Source organism: Theobroma cacao, chromosome 7, assembly GCF_000208745.1.
Source record: "Theobroma cacao cultivar B97-61/B2 chromosome 7, Criollo_cocoa_genome_V2, whole genome shotgun sequence".
Classification (NCBI taxonomy): Eukaryota; Viridiplantae; Streptophyta; class Magnoliopsida; order Malvales; family Malvaceae; genus Theobroma; species Theobroma cacao.
The window spans coordinates 2,817,643-2,838,353 of record NC_030856.1 but is presented as its reverse complement, the minus strand read 5'-3'; the positions used below and the strand labels follow the sequence as shown (position 1 = coordinate 2,838,353).

The window sequence follows — 20,711 nt, the reverse complement described above, 5'->3', positions numbered from 1 at the left end:
CTATTTCCAATGCCGATCTGTTTTCAGAATCCGTACTCATGCTGCATGGAAATTAAGGGTATGTTCTGAAATGCTTTACTCTTTACAGAACTCTTTTCACCTCATAACTTCACCAAGAAAAACCCACCATTAACAGAAATTAGCTTGTCTTGCTCTGAGCTAAAACAGTCCCACTGAAGATGGATTCTTCCAAAGAGCCAGTAGCATTTTTCTGTAAGTTTACTTCATTTATTAGAACAAATAACGTTAAGGTAGCTAATTTTCACTTATAATTGTTCATTGTTTGATCCAAAGGTTATGGTCGTTCAATTTTGATCTTAGTAGCTCTCACAAGTAGCAAAAGTGACTTATGGTGTTCACCATTCATTTTTCTTTTTGTTTGTGCTTTTCCTTCATATGGCAAGTGGAATAGTTCTGTAATTTTTCTTTTCTCATGAAAAGGGTATGGAGACTACATGCATAAGCAGCTAATTTTCTTTGTATTTCATTGAAATTTGAATGGTTACAAAACACAAGATATGCCTATACAACAATGGATTTGTATAGAGACCCTGTAACCAGTGTTTTCGTATACAAGTAATGTGGAAGGTTGATATCACATATATAGCAAAACATTTGATGGTTGGAGTAGTTATAGAATACTGTAATCTCTGAGCCAGGATTCATCTGGAAGTAAATGAATAATCTTCTCCCAAATCAAGTCGTGGCATACAAGAAAAATTTTCATTATTTCATGACTGGGTGGAAAACGTCACACGGTTTAGCTTATGCTATGTCTTCTTGGCCTGTGGTCACAAGATGAAATGAAAGACTTGAGTTCAAAGATTTACCAGAAAAACTTGAGAAATGAGTATGAACTCAAGGACTACCGCCTACTATGCTATGCTGCTAATTTTTTGCCTTTCACGCGATGAAGGTCTTTCAATGCCATAATTAAAAGGAAACGAGGAAGTAGAAGTACCTTTTTTAAATATTTTTTATGAAGTTTCATTGCCCCAGTGCAAGCTTTCTTGGCATCCAAATTTCCAGTTATGTCATTCAGTATCTGAAAAAGAACAAAAACAAGATAACGAGACAGGTAGGGCATTAGTACAACATCAAATGGATAAAAGTTGCAGCAGTCCCACAAAAAGAGGGAAAATTTTTATAGATAAAGTATACAGATATAAGGCTTCATCAGCACCCAAACCATTCGTAAATGCTCAGGGTTTTGGAAGGTCCTAACCATGGACAGACACCTACTTCAGCAATGCATAATGGGAAGTTCCAGGTCAATTCCCCAAGTAATCCTAGAGTAAAAGCTACAAAAAATATAAGCTGACCTTAACTACATCATCCAGGCCCCGAGCTTCTTGTTGTAGCTTTGAGCTCTTATCTTTTAAGACACTGGCTACAAGGAAAACAGAAATGGGGAGGGGAGCATCAGAGCTTTTAATTTTCATATTTTCTCTCTCATATTTCCCGCACTGACGTATTGACTTTGTTTTTCCTTTAGAACCCTCGGCCTTCTCAACATTTGTTCCAGGTTCTTCATACAGAGAGAACAAGTCAGGATCATATTCCAGAGCCCACATCATCTGTAGAAAGTTTAGGTAACCAGACAAAGCAACATTATGAGTAAATTCATGTGAAGCATACTGGATCAGAAGTATAGATACTATAAACACAGAATTGATTCACGTTGGCCATGAAATTGTACAGTGTGCTTGACATAACACAACCAAACATTTATGCTTATGTTAGCCCATAAGTAATTACAAACTGTAAAACATTGTCAAGGTGAAAATGATTTTTCTTCAATGTCCCTGGATGCATCTTGAATACACTCCTTAAAACAGCTTATTGAAAATCACAAATTTTAATAATTGGTGCAACCTTCTCCAATGTATAAAGATATTTCATAGGACTTTTATCATTTTTCCGTTCATCTTTATTCCTTGGAAAACCAGTCACACCACAGGTTAAAGAACTAAGTTAACACAAAGGAAATATCCATCTAAATGTTTCATAAGAATCCGTCCTTAAGATTTATTATCAACTTAATTTTCTAAGATCTGAAAAAGACAAATCCATAAAAAAACAGTTCTATCAAAGGAAATATCCATCTAAATGTTTCATAAGAATCCCTCCTTAAGGTTTATTATCAACTTAATTTTCTAAGATCTGAAAAAGTCAAATCCATGAACAAACAGTTCTATAAAATCATTGGAGTCAGAAACAATCACAATTATCATGGAAATGTGTATTGTTTCAGAAGAATGATATCAGGTAATTTACAAAGCATTTCATCATATATTTCAAATTCAATAAAATCAGACAATGGTATTAGAAATGTTGAACATACCTCCCATAAATACAATGAATCACAAAATGAGAACTCTCGACGAAACAAAACCATTAGCATTCGAAAAGCAAAGAGATAGTCACCTCCACCCAGTGTCTCTGTAAACCAATACAAGAAATAGAAAATAATGATCTTCATACAACATGTGCAAAGAAAGCATAATGCATAACACAATAAATTTCATTTCTTACCTAAGTGTTGATGAAGTTTTGGATCAATAACTTGAGTTACGGCAGCCAAATTACTAAGTTGTGCCTCCACCCCAACAGAACTCTCAGTGCATCTGAAATTTCCTCGCTTTAAGATTTAAAATAGAAACACATATCATAAGAAACTGGTAATAAAGCTGAAAACAAGAAAATCCTTAAAAAGAAATGATTATGGTAAATCAAAGAGTCATATTTAATTGATCATACTGAAATACACCTTATGTGATAAATTAACAAAGCAGTAAGATTTTATAGCAAAGATGGATAAAACACATCCTATAAAACCAATTCTTTGAGGTTAGACTGTCAGCATACACAAATCTGCTTTTTTGGGCCTTTCTGATGTTTCTTTTTGAATGGATTAAATGAAGAGAAAACCAAATAGACAGAACAAGCAAGGTCTGACAAGATAAAGGGCAATATCTATCAATGGCAATCTTGTGTCAACTAACCATTACAAAACGTATGCAATGATATGTGGCAGATAAGGACATAATAGTAAAATCTGCCAATGGTGCATGGAAATTTCAATTCATAAAAGCAACCCAGTAAAATGAATCCACAGGGAGGCAAAATGCATCCCTGTTCCAAAGCATGTAGAACGACTGAGTAGGAATTATTGGACTAGACAATCTTGAACACAACCAGTACTTACAGATAGCATTCTCACACTGAACATATGAGAATCCTAAAAGATCCTGAGGATTAGGAGTCAGAATTGCACCTAACAAAGATAAATATCAACTTTAAAGACACATAAACATAAAATAAACCCACTTGGAGCTCGAGCTTAGTTCAATACTGGAAAATGGACTTAATGCATATGTAAAGATAAGACATCATGCTGTCATAGATCGGCATTAAAAAAAGTAAGTAAAAGTACCAATCTGCGCATCAGACGTTCAAAGCACCAAAATGCATCAGCTTCATCTTCAAGAAGGATAATCATGGGGGAGCAAAGATCACTCATTCCTGCTCAACATTGTAATTGAATTTAGCTTTCAGAATTAGAATTATAGATTGTACATAAAATAATTATTCTTCCCTCATTTACAAAGAGAGGTAGAGCAAATGGAAATTACGATAGGGAGAGGGTTAGTTAGTGGAAGGCCGTAAAGGAAAATACCAGGAATAGGTAACTTTTATATTTAGCACAGAATGGAATGTAAAATCTTGAATTTAATAACAGATGAATCTGATGAATAAAAGACCATGTTAGAAATACTAGCAAAATCTAGATGTGATAACTAAATTCAAAGGCTTTCATAATGTTTTTTAAAATTATAAACCTATAGTTATATTCAGTCACCACAATGTCAAGCACATGCTACAATCATATGCTAACCAAGTCAAACAAAGTGCCTAAACTAATGGCATTTTAAGATACATAAATAAGTAAATCGAAGGTTCACTTGATTGAGGCAGTTACCAATATGGAAACTATTATCATCATATAAGAAGGCCATCCCAGTAAGGGAAACAAAACTTTTTATAATTACTCACCTTGACAATAGCCAACATCTGTATCTATCCAGGCATAAACAGAGAGAATATCCCAAAGTTTTGACAAATTCTCTTGCTTCTCATAGAATACTAAAGTCCTGTCAGTGCGAATGACATCAAGACCTGACAGAAACATAAATTCAAGAAATGTTGTCATGACTAAGAGAAGAAAGCAACAAATCAAAGCGAGACATGCATTTAAAATAGAAACAATAACCAACCTATTTGATGCAATGTAAGCATCCACTGGATTACTTTCTTGTCCAAGGGACCACGACTGGTAAGCTCCTTCACCATTTCTGAACCATTAGCATTTGCACCTGAATAATTCATCAAATATTAATACCTGGTTTATTCACTTCAAGCAAAATATTATTTTAAGCAGGTAAAGTGCCAGTGACTTGCCTGGATTTGTTTCTAAAAGTACTAAGGGGTCTTGAATGGGCTGACCATCTTCGGTGATTACAGGTGCTGTAATATATTTGCCACTTCCAACAACAGGAAAGATGTCACGACATTCATTCTTCCATCTAGCATATTGCACCCTGAGATATAGAAGTGAGAAAACAACACTCAGCAAATGATCTCCTGGTGAGGAAAGATGTCCAGCAGAGATCCAATCTCTCAAAGATTCAATAACCTAATAGTACCAATTTACAAACAAAGGAGAAGTGGACTACCTTCGATGTTGCCGTATCTGCTCCCTTTCATCAAATGTGCTCTTAGGATCATAACAGCCAAGTAGAAATTCCCAAACTTCTCCTCTAATCGAGGGATGGATCCCCTATGTTTGCCCGAACAAAAAACCATAATAGCGATAGATAGAGACCACAACAAATAAGTACAAACATGTACATGCATTTAAACATACATAAACATAACCTTACTCAACAGCATATATGCATATGCTCTTCTACAGATAAGATTCAGACATAATACATGTCAGAATATGCAGTCAAGTTGCATTGCTGAATATATATATATAATGCTGCCATCCAGTGTGATTAACATAAGTTACATAGAACACTTACTGATGAGTTTGCTTTTGATCTTTTGCAGTGATAAACTATCCATACTCTTTCATGGATACAATTTGCATGTTCTACATCATTTACAAGCACGACTATAGAAGGCTCGGCATTAAGATATCTGGATCAATTCTCACCAATAGTACACAAAATAAAAAATAAAAACAGTCTATATTTGAATCCTGGTTTTGATGACTAGTACACTTATTTTATGAGAGCAACTAAGACCTACTAAAAACTAAATTGTAGGTGGAAACGGTCCTAGCTACACAGGATACTAAGTATATGAATGACTGTCACAGAAAAAGAAGCAACCAAATCATCCATGCAGCTTTCAAGTCTGATATATAAGGATGGCCATCAGACGACTATAGAAGTTTGAATGAACTACTCTGGAAACTTGTATATCTAATGCATTCTGCAAAACTACACTTGCATTTGAATCAATTGAAATCTACTACCAAGAAAGAAAAAATCTTTTTGAACATGAATATGCACTTACCCCACGTTGGATTCGATGAAGAGTTTTGCCAATATCCAGATGCCCATCTGGAGAAAATGCAGCTTGCCATTTTCTTGCACTTAGAGTTTTACCAGGCTACATAAACAAAGAAAAACAAAAGCATCGTCAGTGAATCAGAATCAATGCAGCAGAAAGCTAATTAGGCTGTCACAGCCCCTTTTTTAATATTGCAGCTTCATTTACATAATCAACAAAGTTAAAAAGAAACCATATTTGTTAAACTGGAAGCAGAAACTTTGGCCATGAAAACATTGAGTTGACAGTGAATTGACCATGATAAGAAACCACATAAAACAAAACTTCTAAAACTTTACTGTTTTATATATCTACAAATTCAAGATCAAATCTCAAATTCATACTATCAAATCCATATGAAAAGCCCTCAATTGGATAAACTCACTTGAGCTAAAATTCAATCAAATTATAACCAATAACAAAGCAAAAAAAAAAAACCTTTTTCATATAAGTCTAATCCAAATATATTATCCAATGAACCACATTATATAAACGATGCTTCCTTTCCAATATTTTCTTAATCATTGGTCCAAATTAAGATCAAAGGGTGTCCAAAATTTCATTTTTTTCGACTAAAAAAAAAAGAAAAAAACAAACCTTGATTTTAAATCTGGTTCTTGGAACATCAGTGCATTCAGGCCGAACCTCATAATAAGAATCAGCAGGTTCTGCAGCAGCCCCCCACATTTACCAAGAAAAAAAGGTAAAGGAAGAAATAAAGTATTTTACCTTTTTGGCACAAAAAAGAAGCCACCAAAAGCTGTAACCTTTGATCAGAATAAGAACTACCCAGAAAGGAAATATCAAAGAAATGCAGGAATAAGTTGAGAAAATGGGGGGGCCAGCCAAGTCAAGCTCTTCAAAGAACAAAAAGAAGGAGAATTTCCTTGACCCTTTTTTTCCCTTTTTTTTCACAAAAATAAAACAAAAGAAATCTTCTTTTCTTTTTTGGGCGTTAATTATGGGTTTATTTGGTGGGTGGTGGTGGTGGTGGCAGCCATGGTGGTTGTAAGAAAGTTTGCCATCTCACAAACACAAGGACATAAAAGAATACAATTGGCCGTTTTATGCGTTGAGTTTAACCGTCTCCCTCATGTTTCTCTGTCCTTGTCTAAATTTAACTGCCACCCATTTTTCATTTTTTATGTTCTAAATTAAATCCCCAAGAACAAAAACTTAATGCTTCTAAAAAAATTCTAAGCTTCTTTATGTTCATGTTGACTTGACTTTTCTCTCCTATGTTTTGCCTCTAGTTAAATTTGACCTTTTCTTTTCTCTCTATAATCTTCCTGCCTTTCTTTTTACTTCATTTGCTGCCTCAATTTAATGCCCTTTACTCCTTATATGAGATTCACATGATTCTTGGGTAATGCTCTAACTTTCCTTTATTTCTATTTCTTTTTTGGGTTTTCACTTTTTACCCATTTTTTTATTTTCTTGGTATTTTAAATGAGAGTTTTAGAACATTTCTCCCCAGCAAGGTGTGGTAGATGTGGTGGTGCCCATGTTCATGTGGGTAATGACAATGACAATGACCATGACCAGCTGACCAAGACAAGGGTGATGGGGAAACTTGCTTGAACTATTCTTGGCTTTTGACTCCCCAAAAATTTGTGATAAACTGTCATAACTTAGATCTTGGAAGAAGAGTGACATTGTCTTAAAATGAAATCCAAAAGCCTACAAATCTTATGTCTCAAATGACAGCTAATACTCTGTAATGATAAATGGGAATTTTTGAAGGTAATGACTCTATTCATCACTAATGGTGGGAATAATTATTGCATTTGCATTATTCAATTAATCTTTTTGATCATAAGGAGAGAAATGTTTGGACATGGAACAGCATTGGGTTCCTTAAAAACATAGTAGTGATTAGAAAAAGAATGCCTGTGGGTACCAGGGAATATGATTTGTTCTGGTTCATAAAATGCTTGCCAACTTATTCAGCAAAGATATGAAGATATAAATAAATGCTTTCCAACTTGAAGAGGACCCTTTCTGTCTAGGTTGGTTGGGGTTCTAATTTAGCAAGGACGAAGTCACTGGGAGGAGTTGAAGTTGCCAGGCTGCCAGCTTGATCCATTCAATTTTCTTCTTTTTACCTTTTAGTGTTTTACCAACTGTCCTTAGGCCCTCTTGTCTGCTCGGATTTAACTTAAGGGGTAAAAGTGAAATAGAATTTCGATAAAAATCTTAATTTCGAGTCATAATACTCTCTTATATAAAAAAAATTAAGATAACTTTTTTCGAATCTAGAATTGTAGTCAATCTCCATCAGCATTTCTTACTGATGACCATGTAGTAACATTTTGATCATTTGTTAAGGACCCAAGTTCACCAACTGGACAGTTTTCCAGCTGCATATCATCTCCATTATCCTTCTTTCTTTTTCTGGTTGCCTTTAGTTTCCCCTGTCTCCTTGCTTTTATATGTGTCCCCATTTTTTTCCTAGCAGTATCTGATTACCTATTTACTTTCTGCAGATAGGGTTAAGTAGCTGCAAGAGGGGTGTTGGTCAGGAAACAGGAACTGGTCAAGTTGTTCAGACATCTCCCTATCAAGTTCTGAGAGTAATATCTCCTTGGAAAAGTCATAGCAAGGAACAACATTTCAGAGGACTTCTATTTTCCTGAGACTGGATTAATCAGCAATATTAAACAATGGCAAACATAGCAAATTAAATAGCTGAATGATCTATTTCATGTCTGACTTTGTCTAGATCTTGTCCCTGATGACGTTCTAAGCAGGTCAGGACAAAGTAGACCTCAGTATTCAAGACTGGTTAATAAAGCCATCAAACTTAACCTTAATTAGGTAGGAAGCATGACCATGACTAAACCAGTTGGACAATTATTTCTTTGTCATCCCTCATTTTCAATTCTGCAGAAAATCCAGATGCATATAAGCATATAAGAGAAGGAAATGGAATTCAACAAGAAAACAAAAAATATTATTCTGGATGAAATGAGGAAGACCTATTTTGCTACTAAATCACCATTGCTGTAACTTCATTCACCTTGCAAGATACCAGCAATTCTTGAGTGTAAAACAGATTTAAGATGTGCATACCTGTCTATATCTCCAACTCATGCTTTTCTTTATTTTGGTCTCTTTTCTAATTCTAATGCTGCAAGAAGGTAAAACCAAAGCCTAAATGCATTTCATCAAGCTAATTCCTAGGATGAACAATTCTAGGGAAAAAAATTTTGTGATGTGAACCCAAATTCCATTAAGTTATACAAGATGCCAATTGGTTTAACCCAAAGTGCAAGACATGAATATTCTTGTTTATGGTCAAGTAAAGCATAAACCCATGATAAAGTAAGTAACAGAAAAGATTGAAAAGAGAGCAGAAGAATACTCTAGCTCTTACAAACTATAATAAGGTGAAGTTTTATGCTTTGCACCAGAAGCCAAGAAATCCCAAAGGAAAAGAGAATCTGGAAAAGAAGCCAAGGCTTCTCTGCCACAGTTTGTAAAGTTCCATGCAAGTTGGCCTACAAAAACCCTGGGCTTGGCACCCATTTGTAGCAACCCCTTTTGTTTCACTTAAGTTTACAGTTTTTGGTTCAAACACCAGTTTTTGATTGTCCTTTCTGTTTGTTTTTGCAATGGCTAACTCCATTTTTGGATCAGATTATCAAAGCAAAGCCTTTCATGTGTTGGGTCTTTTTTGTTTCATGCTGCTGATTCAGAATGGTTATGCAAGGGAATTCACAGTGAACTGGGGCCTTCACAATGGCAGCTATGCAGAAAATTATAACCAATGGGCAGAAAGAAACAGATTTCAGATTGGAGACTCCATTGGTAAGTCATTGGTTTATCACTAAAGATTCATTGGTTCTAAGTTCTAATATAGTGTAACTTTGTTTTCATTTTTCCTTGTATGTGGTGACATGCCGCAGTGTTTGTCTACCAACCGAACAATGATTCAGTGCTTCAAGTAACGGCGGAGGCCTACCAAAACTGCAGCACAGAGGCACCGATCTCCGACTACAAGGATGGCCACACTGTTTTCTCATTGAGCCGTTCGGGGCCTTACTACTTCGTCAGTGGAAACCGAGATAACTGTGAAAAGAATGAGAAATTGGTGGTTGTCGTCTTGGCTGATAGAAGCAACCGCTCTTCAAGCACAAACGAAACCGCCCCCCCTTCTCCTCCGCCTTCAGGTTCAATCGACATAATGCCATCTCCAGCCCCCTCCGGCGAGTCTCCACCCGCTGGAACAGTCGAGATTAACCCAACACCAGCACCAAGCAACGAGGGTAATCAGAAAAACGCAGCCTCTTCAGTCTTCACGAGTGTTGCTGGTTCAATTGGAGCATTTGTTGCTTCAACTCTTCTTCTAGCATTCTAAGAGGAAGAATTTCCATGATGAATAGGATTGCTTAATTTCTTGAATTTTTTTTTCTGATTCTATTGGGTTTTTCTTCTTTTTTTTGACATTTTTCTTTCTTTGATCTTCCTCAGCTTGTGTTAACTATGTTCAACTGTGTTTTTTTCCTTGACAATTGATTGTCAAAACTAAAGGAATAAGGTGATAGATGTATAGTACTTGGTGTGCTTGTTTGTAAACAGAGAAATAAATATGGATTGTATACTGTGTGGATACTGCTTACCAGCTTCTTCTGTTCTCTACTTTTTTTTCCTGTTTCCATTGCCAAGGAAGAAACAAGCGTGTAAGTCATTCAGACAAATCTATCAAACTTCAAAAGAAAAAAAAAATAAATAAAAATCATCGAGCTCTAAGCTATGCTGAAATTTCAATAAATTACCAGATCGATACAAGACCATCTATCAACAAATTATAAAAAAAAACCTCAATTAATAAACTGCATATTGAAAGCTATGCTAAATTATCAAATTTCAATCCATCACTTAAAAAAGTGAATGGGTTCAAACATAAACAAATCAAGTACCTAACAGTCACATTCCTGGGTATTCACCAATGTGGTAACCACATCTCTCCATTTTTTTCTTCAAGGAGAAAGAAAGATGTAAGTTTATTGCATAGAAACATTGCAATAAAAATTCTTGTGCTTCATTTCATGTGTGAAAAGGGCTACATCTCAATTATCCTCACTAATTAGAATTCTTTACAGAATAACAAATTTTTATTTTTGCCTTCTCTATCAAAAATTTTTGCCTAATTCTACTTTTTTCATCAGCCTAATTGTATTGTGTAAAATTGAATCCAAAATCCCAGCAACCTGCAATCCACAGAGAAGATTCGTCAATATCGCAGTTATGGTTTTCTAAGGCAAATTTTTAAAGGAAAAGAAAAAGGCTGTTGGGGAGGGGTAATAAGATACTAACCGTGAAAACACCTCCAATTATAGCGCAGACATTGGTTATAAAGTGCGAAAACGATTTTGGGTTTTCTGTTATTAAAACCTGAGTACCAAAGGAAAATAAAAAACCATTATGTTAACGAAAAACAAAAACCAATAAGAATGGAAGGTAAAACCTTCTCAAATATAATTAATCAGTTCGAAGAATAACCTGCATTGGAGATAACTCAAAATGAAATTTTGTGACAGGTATGTATATGCTCTGTGCCAGACTGCTGTGTGCTGTGTACTCATATTCCTCGATTAATGTATGTTCACGAGAAGATCTTCTTGTAACCACCTCTGTTTTGACTATTTGAAGGTAATGCTCTATCTGTGGATGCAATTAAGAACAATGAAGCTCATAAATTAAGAGATTTACACATTTCAAAAAACTATAACAGCATTTCAGCAGATATAATATTCTATTACAAGGGCAGTCCCTTCTTTTCCACATACAAGTATTTGTCTTTGCAGCCAGAAAGAAGACTGAAATCTCTAACGAGGTTTCCTATTGTAACAATTGCCATAATCTCTACCAGAGACCTTAACATTTAATTTTGTTATTAATTAGTATTGAGTCCACTCATTTGACCAATTACAAGTTATTTAATCGAGAATTAGTTTGGTTCATCTTATAGATTTTAGATTATGAAAAAACTTTTAGAACAGAAAATTCTTTATTGTCAATCAAGGTATACACATAGCTTACTCAGCCGCAGAGGTAAAGCATCATTGATTGCTTTGACAAAAAGGCATATAAAATGTTCATGTCAAAACCATGACACTTAAAAGGTAAAATAAACAACTAAACAGAAACGATCATATAAAAAGTTAAACTTACAGTAACATTTGCATCTAACTCCCGGTGATTAATGAATGACCGACCATTCAACCTGTCATGGCTTCTACCAATATAAGGAATTAACCGCTTCACATCACTCAGTACCCGAGGAGAAATTGTTTTACCAAATGAAAGATGGCTTATGACATGAGACATGTTCATTTGAGAAGCATCAAAAGAATGGGCTGCTGAACGAGCAGAAATGATAAGGTTGCCAGGAACCTGCAAAGTGCAAGTCAAACTTAATACTTTAAGTTTAAAGTATAAAAAGAAAAACAATTCCAAAAATTGGCACACTTAGAGATCAAAGGGATGACATAACTCACATTTCTATCGCTCATATCTCAAGGGTAAACAAAAATGATTGGACTAAGAAATTACAAGTAAAAGAAGTCAAATGGTCAGAGTCTAATTTAGGACCATAATTATCACCTTCTTTACACGCACATATCCTTCAATTCTACATCCTCCTGTCTTTGGTGCTGGTCTTTTTGTTATATTGGATTTATCCTCCAATGCCAGCTTCTGGGACTCCAGTGGTATAGGAGCAACCAATTCTTCCACTGTCTGTAAGAAACAGACAACTAAATTAGGTCACACGTGTACCTTTATCTTATAAGATTTCTATAACTGATCTATAAATGCAAACAGCCAATTCAATACTCATTGCAATTGTACCTTAACCAGGCTTTCTGTATCACGATCTCCATAATAAGATTCATGATCATGGTGTCCATGGTCCTCCCTGAAACACACACAAGTCAGACAACAAGGTGAATCTGCACAGCAAATATACAGAAGGTTCAGCAGAACTAAATAGCCTAGAAGAAAGCATAATCCTCTAGTCAGTGGTCAAAGGAAAGTGAAAGGTGAAATATATGCCCCAAAGAATAATACATGTACAAGCTTCACATGTTAGAATATAATAATAATTTGTCAGTAACAAGCAACATAAGGAAAAGAGGGAGTGAGACTGAAGGGGGAAAAGTGAGTGGGGGGCATTAAACCATTAACATAAAAGGGTCGAAAATGTATGTAAAATATTTTCGTTTACCTCAAATCACTGCCTTTTCGGAAAATGCGAATAGATGGATACCCTTGAATGTGATGCCTTAATGAAAAAGAAACACAGAACAAGTGAGCATGATAGCAATTGATAAAATAGAAAAGGAAGAAAGAGAGAAAGAGAAAGAGAAAAGATTAAACTTGTGGCAAAGCTATGAAAAAGATGCAACATTCGGGAAATAATTCTATGTTAGAAGCAAGATAAATTTACGAAGTGGTACATATTTTTATGTATCTACAACATCAAATTGGTCAAAATGTAACAATATGATTTGTGGTCAAATAATGACATATAATCAAACTCTCATACAAGAAAGCATCAATTTACATGTGATCAGGCATCAACAAAGACATACCTCCTACACAAGTCAACTTCTTCAGTGCAATCAACCTTTGCCAAAAGAATACGCCCATCCATTTCTGGATCATATCTGTGCAAGGGTGCAAAATTTATTGCTAAATCAAGAAGCTATTTACAAATTTATCCCATGGAAGAGAAATGATGTATGCTCAGACCTCTCTTTTATTATCTTGGCCGCTTTCTCCCATGATGGTTTCTGAAACCAAAAAGAAACATGATGAGGCTACTGATACGTGAAGAAACCACCCTAAGCTCTCAGTGGTAAAAGGAACAGTTTTAAGCTCCAATATGACCTTTAAGCCGTCCAAAAAAGGAACAAGAACTAAACAAGACAAAACGCAAACCATAGGATGCTGGCACTTATCATTATTTTATGAAACCTTTGGACTAAGAAGGATGTTCTTAAGGATCCTCATAATCCTTCTCAGTTAAAGAAGTGTGCTTAATCAGACCACCAAGTTCTTTGCTTTATTATCTTTCAAAAAAAAAAAGGTTCTTTGCCTTGTCAAGTCCATTTAGACAAAAGGAAGTATACATGTATAAGCAAAAATTATTTTGAATTTAAGAGAAAATCCATCCTCTACATTTTACGTTGCAAAACATCTGTTCCAATTACTATTTTCTTTTTTTTTTTTAATTTTCGGAGGCAAACTCGCTTGCAGGAAGCGCCTGAATTACATATAATGGCTTTGAAGCATGTTTGGGTGCCAGTACTGGAATTACATATAACGGCTTCAGTATATAAAATCCATTAGTTTTAAAGCTTTCTGTTTCATAAATGGCAAGCCAGGTAGCATAAACCTCTTCCTACTCATCTTGCTGACTTATTTTTCCAAAACATTAACAGCAAAATTTTCTTAAAAAAAAAAAGAAAATTAAACTTAATTAAGCAACTGTAGTAGTCATCAATGCTGAAAGCATCCATTACTATCAGGTCCACCTAAGATTTCATACTCCTTAGCAGCAAGGGTTTAATTCATTTCTATGTGCTATTGTTTAGAACATTTAGAAAAACAAGCATGTATAGAAAGACACACATGGAGCTAAACATGCTGAGGCCCTACTACGGAAAATATCACATCACAGAGTATATTAAAGGGCTATTAGAATATAAATGAAGTGCATGAAGTCACAAAATGAGTTACTTGAAAAAGAAGTAAGATTTGGCAACTACGTAACTGCAAAACAAGTCATTTATGATGACCAGTTTCCACAGAGTGAGAGCTAGCCAATAATGTTTTTAGCAAGTATCTTCAAGACAAAGATTGTGCATGCTAATAGTAGATTACCAGGCGATTACTCCAGTAGCACCAAGGAGCATAAAAATTGACAACCAAAATTGGATACCTGCAAAAAACCACTCAAATCAATCAATAGAGGTATCACCTAAATTGGCATTTAACAAAGCTCCATAGTGGGAACATAATACACAAAATTAAATTGCTTGCAAGGTTGAATTGATCCACTTACAGATGTGAAAGTTTGTCAAAGCTAACACCATTTAATGGTACGGAACCCTCAACAGTTTCTTCATCAACTTCATCTCCATGCTTAATGAAATGTGGAACAGGTCCAGCATGAAACTCAGCACCAGTGGATCTTAAATGTGGATCTATAGAAAACTTTCGGATTGTTTTTGTTATATTCAACCTGTTCTGCAAACAGAAGGCACAAATTTAGTCATATGGACCAAAATTTACATGGTAAGATGGCATAAAGGAAAAACATTCAGGCATCTTGAAGAATGGAGTATGAAAATAGACTGACAGGCAAATATTAACACAAAAGCCAGGCATAAAAAAGTGTGCTGTATTTCATTTTTTTAGCATCAAAAATATTATCAGATAAGTTTCAACAAAGATAGTGAACAGGATACAACTCACATCTAAAAGTGTTCACATATACTCTATGTCAGGAATTTGAAAATTTAGTGCTAAACAGAAGCATAAGTATTCTTTTTCAATAAAATTAAGTAGATGAAACACATCAGATAATAGAAACTTACAGTTCCCAAGACATCACTCACATCAACAGAAGCAAACTCACATGAGAGCGCTGGAAAACTGCAGATCAATTGGAATTGTCAGCCAACCTAATTATTTATCATTAAAATAAAGCTTGAATGCTCAAGGATATTGCAGGAATGAAGAGAAACATGCATATTGAGATCACTGACAGTTTAGCAAGAAAGAGAGTTCCACCGAACCTATGACAGTTTTGCAGAAAACCCATAAAAGTATGTCCAAATAAATGCTTGGATTAATGCTTAACCGGGTGGTAATTGACATGTAGCAACATAACTCAAACAGTTTGAAAAAAATTTGTATGGAAAACTCAAAAGTAGCATAAGGCACCCTAAGAGTCACAATACAGTGAAATCTCATTCTTTATTTACTAGTCAAGCAAGAATATTGGAACACAGTTTGAAGCCTCAGTACATGAAAGCTCTCTCTTCATGCTAAGCTCAATTGAGAATAAATATGAGATAGAGTAGAAACTTAAGTATCGTCATCTTCTCAAGACCCCAAATTCAAAAATTTCAAGCCAATCCTGCCCATTACAGTAATGTGTCCATCAATGTACAAATATAGATAAGCAGTGATAACCCATATAACCACATGCTCAATCTACACAAAAACAAGCCCTCTGCCTCTGATTTGACATAAGTTCAACTGGACCTTCAATCATATTAGCAACAAACAGCTAATATCAGAATCCATACCAAGACTCATCCATGTTAATGCACAAGTTCATATACAGGATGCACAAACTTAGATATACTCAAGCTATGCCCTATTTTTTTTCACTTATTAATACATGAAGAGACAAAGACTATGGCAAAAAATGATGCCAACAAAAGTTCAAGGCTAACTTTTACAGAACAAAAGATAACTAACCTATTTTTAATGTCCCTAATAAATGACACAAGGATGATACGTGACAAAAACAGCTCATAATTCAAGATCGTATCTAAGACATTGCCACATAAAGGCTAAGCATTAAATACCAAAAAGCTTTCAACCAACTGAGAAGGTCAAATAGTAGCATTGCTACAGAAAAAACGCACCTGATGTTAAAATCAATGCGTAAAAATTCACCATCAGAACTCTTGTCAACAATAACTGATGTAGAGGTGCTGACTGTTAAATAATTGCTCAATTCCTGCAAAATCAATGTCATGTATCACAGTTGGTTCATAGCAAGGCAGCAGCTTAACTTATAAACTACGATGAATCTGATAAGTATCATCAGAGAAAGGACAAAGAATTAGCAACAAATAATAAGACAAAAAGATGTTGGAGAAATGCTGTTTGGGATGAAGTATCAACCTAAACGCCAAGCACATCGTATCAAATCAAAATTGGAGTAAATAGCAAGGCTGCCTACCATTCCAAATAAAAACATCATGGCTAGTGCTGCTACTATAGATAACCCCGCACCGGATAACGACGCCTCTGTCAAATCTCTCGGGATTTTCCTGTATAAAAAAGGAAAGCATAATCGACAAAAACAGGATAATCCTTATAACATTTCCTTAACCACACAACAGAAATTCTAACCAAAAAAAAAATATAACTTTAACTAAGAAATTCAGTAGGTGACTCGGTCACGTATATGTCCTTAAACCTCAATAACAAATTCAGCTCATTCAACAAATTTACCATCCAAATTTTCGCAATCAAACAAAAAAAAATCACCAAAATGATTCAAACGGATATAATGCAATGCCAGCAGCAAACGGTTTTCATTTGTTCCTTTTTTCCTATCAAATGCTTTAGATCCACGAAAATTTCGAAAGAGAAAAGGGAGATCGATCTGAACCTGTAAAAATCGACGGACTTGATCTTGCTTGAAGAAATCATGGCTGCGATGAACCAATCCAAATCAGATTTCGAAGAGAAAAATTTTAATAGCAAGAGATCTGGCAATGGAAAATTAGCCTTTTTTCGAGTGTTAAAAAAAATAGTGAGAGGCGAGCCAAGTCGTGAACTACTTAACTCTCCTGCGTTTTATCCGGGGGTTTCCCCTTTTTTTATATATATTTTAAAATTTTTACTGCAGGCCACGATCTGCTGCTGGTAAAAGCAGGCTTAAAATGCGGAAAAATAGGAGAGCTGTTCTCTTAAATTCTGCCACATCGGATAGTAGGGGCAAAGTTGATGCTGGATCAAAGATTCTGTCTGTAAAATTCAATACGTCCTTTCTTTTTTTTTTTTTTTGCAAGATGATCAAATAAAAGAAGCTCTTAAATTATTTAAAAATATTTAATAATTTTTTTATTATATTGAATTAAGTTTTGTGTTTTTATTTGAGATTCAATAAATTTTTATAATTAATTATTAATTAATTATCACTAATAAAAGTATTACTTGTCATTTTATATCTATATGATATTGATGTGAAAAGTAAAAAATATCACATAATTATATTATTATATCAAATTAATATGTTATATCATGATTAATTATGATATATCAGTATGTCACATTATAATCAATTATAATATTTTAACATATCACGTTAGATTCACATGACATAAAATAATAAATAATATTTTAATTAAATATTTATTCGATTAAAAATAAAAAGTATAAAAACTTATTTGATTTAAAATAAAAATATATAAAATTGATTGAACAAAATAAAAATATAAAAGATTATTTAAATTTTTTAAAATATTTTAAAAGATTTTTGTATATTATGCTTTTTTTTTAAAAAAAAATTAACCCAACTTGCCCTTTGTTATATGTGTATTAATAAATTAATGTTTATCTAAAAATCTAGCAAATACCATTGCTGCTAACAAAAACACACTAAGCAACTTGAAGAAAGTTGATGCCATGGTTAATTATATTGGTGTATGATTTTTTGCAATTGCATGTCAAAATTATCAAAATTGGGAATATAATATATATGATAAAATTCATAGGCAACAAGATCAATGTATTCTCCATTGGCCCTTCTTGTTATATCATGGCCTGCATTACTTGAATACCTATGCTATGATAAAAAAAAAAAATGCTCTACCTTGATTTTATGTTAATAAATAAATAAATAAAATTTATATTTTTGAATTCTATATAACAATTTAAAATTTAGAAACAAAAATTTCAACATACAATAAAACAACATATATTAATATGCAATCAAGTAATATAATGTTGATCTTGAAATTAAGATTTTAACAATCATATATAAAATTTTTCTAAAATAAAAAACTCTATTTGGTTCGGTAGTAAAGTCCAAATTTTATGCCCAGAAAGTGAAAATAAAAAATTTAATATTGGAAAACATGAAATTATAAAATTTTTAAAATATAAATATAAAATTATGAAATTTTAAAACTTGAGGTCCTACTAGCCCCTCCCTCCGCCTCTGCCTTGGTCTAAGGATTACTGGGTAATGAAACGATGATACAGTATTGATTAGTCCTTTTGTAAGTTGTTGTCGCTTGCTGGGCAAGGGCTTTTCGGGCTGAAAAAGGAGCTGGAGAAGCTTCAAGAGACTCTCACCACCTACACGCCGTCCGGAGGAGAAGCAGGAGAGCAGCCCTGCCGTGAAGAACTGGATAAGTCGGCTGGAACACGTTGTCTACGATGCAGATGACCTACTGCGCCAGAAGGTATGCAAGTTCTTTTCATCCTCGAATCCTCCAGCATTTGGTCTTTGTTATCTTTATCTGAACATTGATGGGCACATTACTGTAATGGGGGGCAGGAGTGGCTTGAATTTTTGAATTTGAGGTCTTTAGAAGATGGCGACACTTAAGTTTCTGCTTCATCTCAACTGGGCTTAGCATGAAAACAGAGCTCTCATGCACTGAGGCTCCCAACTGTGTTGCAATCTTCTTGCTTGACTAGCAAATAAAGAATGACGTTACATCATATTGTGATTCTTAGGGTACTTTATGCTGCTTTTGAGTTTTCCGTACAGATTTTTCTTGAAATTTGTTTGCTTTAAGTTGCTACATGTCAATCACCACCCAGTTAAGCATTAATCCGTGCATTTATTTGGACATACTTCTATGGGTGTTCCTCACAAACTGTTATGGGTTTGGTGCAACTATCATGTTTTCAAAACTGCCAGTGATCTCAATATGCATGTGTCTTTTCATTTCTGCAATATCGTTTAGCATAGTTCAAGATTTATTTATTTATTGAAGGAATGATGCAAAAGTGCATTAAGATTTCATCTGTACCTGGTACTTGTCTTAACAGAAGTTTTGGTCTATTGAAATAAACTTAATACAACACTTACCACAAGAATACATTTCAACCAAAGGAAACTAGTAATCATAAGTGCTGCACATTATCAGAATTACCACATAACTAGTCATACACATTGCTCTAGCTGTACAATTACCTTAATCCCCTTCACTGTCCTTCATTTGATGGCTAAGGTTAAAACTATTACTTCTTAACGTTTGGCTGATGCTATAGGTTTGTAGCTGTGCTGTAGTGAACCTCCACTAGTACTACCTGCTCCCGCTCTTCTTCAAGTCTTGCAGATTTAACCTACTCATCATACACCCATTCAGATACACGATGACGAGAATTTACATGATCGCCTAGGCCTTCGGCCAATTTCGAATCAAGCAGTTCAAGTTGCTTTTTGATCCAAGGAGGATCATTGGGACTCAACCAGAGAGCTTCACCAGTATCTTTGCGCTTAAAATCTGGGTGCCATGGATTTTTCTTACTTTTCCTTTTGTCCCACCATTCAAATGGGTTGGTAAAATATACTTGTCACAAGTTGCCTTTCGTACCTCTCCATACAAGCTTCACCTACATCTCTTGTTCTGATTGTAATGCTAAATAATTAGGTTGGCTGACTATCTCAATTTATTTTCCAGCGTTTTCATATGAATTTGCTTCTGTTGACATGAGTGGTGCCTTGGGAACTGTAATTTTATATTATCTGATGTGTTTCATCTGCTTAATTTCATTGGAAAAGAAAACTTATTCTCCTGTTTAGCACTAAATTTTCAAATGCCTGGCATAGAGTATATGTGAAAACTCTTAGATGTGAGTTATGTCCTTGTTCACTATCTTTTTTTAAACTTATCTGATAATATATTTGATGCTAAAGAAAAATGAAATGCAGCACACCTTTTTAAGCCTAGCTTTTGAGTTAATATTTGCCTGTCAGTCTTTTCTCATACTGCATTCTTCAAGATGCCTGAATGTTTTTCCTCAATGGCATTTTACCATGTAAATTTTGGTCCATATGACTAAATTTGTGCCTTCTGTTTGCAGAACAGGTTGAATATAACAAAAACAATCCAAGATTTGGATCAAATTTTGGGTGGAAAAACGAGCTGGAGAATCTTCCAGGGACTCTCGAGCTGGAAAATTTTGGCTCAAACTTTTTGTGTTTATTTTTTTTCAAAACAAAATATTTATAATTACTGGCAAATTTTAAATAGAAAATATTTTTAATTAATAGCACTTGTCATGGAAATGAGTAATTTCGATTTAATCATCTT

General features: G+C 34.4%; 3 protein-coding genes across 3 annotated transcripts; 1 reads left to right on the top strand and 2 right to left on the bottom strand.

Moving 5' to 3' along the window:
- Positions 461-6,765, bottom strand: LOC18593642 (TBC1 domain family member 15). The gene is made up of 12 exons (XM_007020958.2): positions 6,220-6,765; positions 5,587-5,682; positions 4,737-4,840; positions 4,462-4,601; positions 4,278-4,376; positions 4,057-4,179; positions 3,437-3,525; positions 2,536-2,641; positions 2,345-2,442; positions 1,323-1,577; positions 962-1,045; positions 461-785 (listed from the first exon to the last, which is right to left on the bottom strand). Exons 1-12 carry the CDS (start codon positions 6,307-6,309, stop codon positions 771-773), a joined length of 1,299 nt encoding a protein of 432 aa, XP_007021020.2. The 5' UTR covers positions 6,310-6,765; the 3' UTR covers positions 461-770.
- On the top strand, positions 9,008-10,249 carry LOC18593641 (early nodulin-like protein 3). Its single transcript, XM_007020957.2, has 2 exons — positions 9,008-9,432; positions 9,531-10,249. Exons 1-2 carry the CDS (start codon positions 9,237-9,239, stop codon positions 9,980-9,982), a joined length of 648 nt encoding a protein of 215 aa, XP_007021019.1. The 5' UTR covers positions 9,008-9,236; the 3' UTR covers positions 9,983-10,249.
- Positions 10,637-17,231, bottom strand: LOC18593640 (protein disulfide-isomerase 5-3). The gene is made up of 15 exons (XM_007020955.2): positions 17,048-17,231; positions 16,613-16,703; positions 16,293-16,387; positions 15,231-15,288; positions 14,696-14,880; positions 14,515-14,572; positions 13,381-13,421; positions 13,221-13,295; positions 12,854-12,910; positions 12,478-12,544; positions 12,232-12,366; positions 11,800-12,021; positions 11,128-11,289; positions 10,942-11,019; positions 10,637-10,835 (listed from the first exon to the last, which is right to left on the bottom strand). Exons 1-15 carry the CDS (start codon positions 17,086-17,088, stop codon positions 10,758-10,760), a joined length of 1,443 nt encoding a protein of 480 aa, XP_007021017.2. The 5' UTR covers positions 17,089-17,231; the 3' UTR covers positions 10,637-10,757.

Coding starts and splice junctions, on each gene's coding strand:
- LOC18593640 (XM_007020955.2), bottom strand. CDS start 17,088: ATGATTTCTTCAAGCAAGATCAAGTCCGTCGATTTTTACAG. Junction 14,573..14,695: donor TTTGACAAACTTTCACATCT/GTAAGTGGATCA, acceptor GGTTTTTTGCAG/GTATCCAATTTTGGTTGTCA. Junction 12,367..12,477: donor ATACAGAAAGCCTGGTTAAG/GTACAATTGCAA, acceptor TGTTTCTTACAG/ACAGTGGAAGAATTGGTTGC.
- LOC18593642 (XM_007020958.2), bottom strand. CDS start 6,309: ATGTGGGGGGCTGCTGCAGAACCTGCTGATTCTTATTATGAGGTTCGG. Junction 5,683..6,219: donor GAACCAGATTTAAAATCAAG/GTTTGTTTTTTT, acceptor TTGTTTATGTAG/CCTGGTAAAACTCTAAGTGC. Junction 3,526..4,056: donor AGATGTTGGCTATTGTCAAG/GTGAGTAATTAT, acceptor AATGTTGAGCAG/GAATGAGTGATCTTTGCTCC.
- LOC18593641 (XM_007020957.2), top strand. CDS start 9,237: ATGGCTAACTCCATTTTTGGATCAGATTATCAAAGCAAAGCCTTTCAT. Junction 9,433..9,530: donor TCAGATTGGAGACTCCATTG/GTAAGTCATTGG, acceptor GACATGCCGCAG/TGTTTGTCTACCAACCGAAC.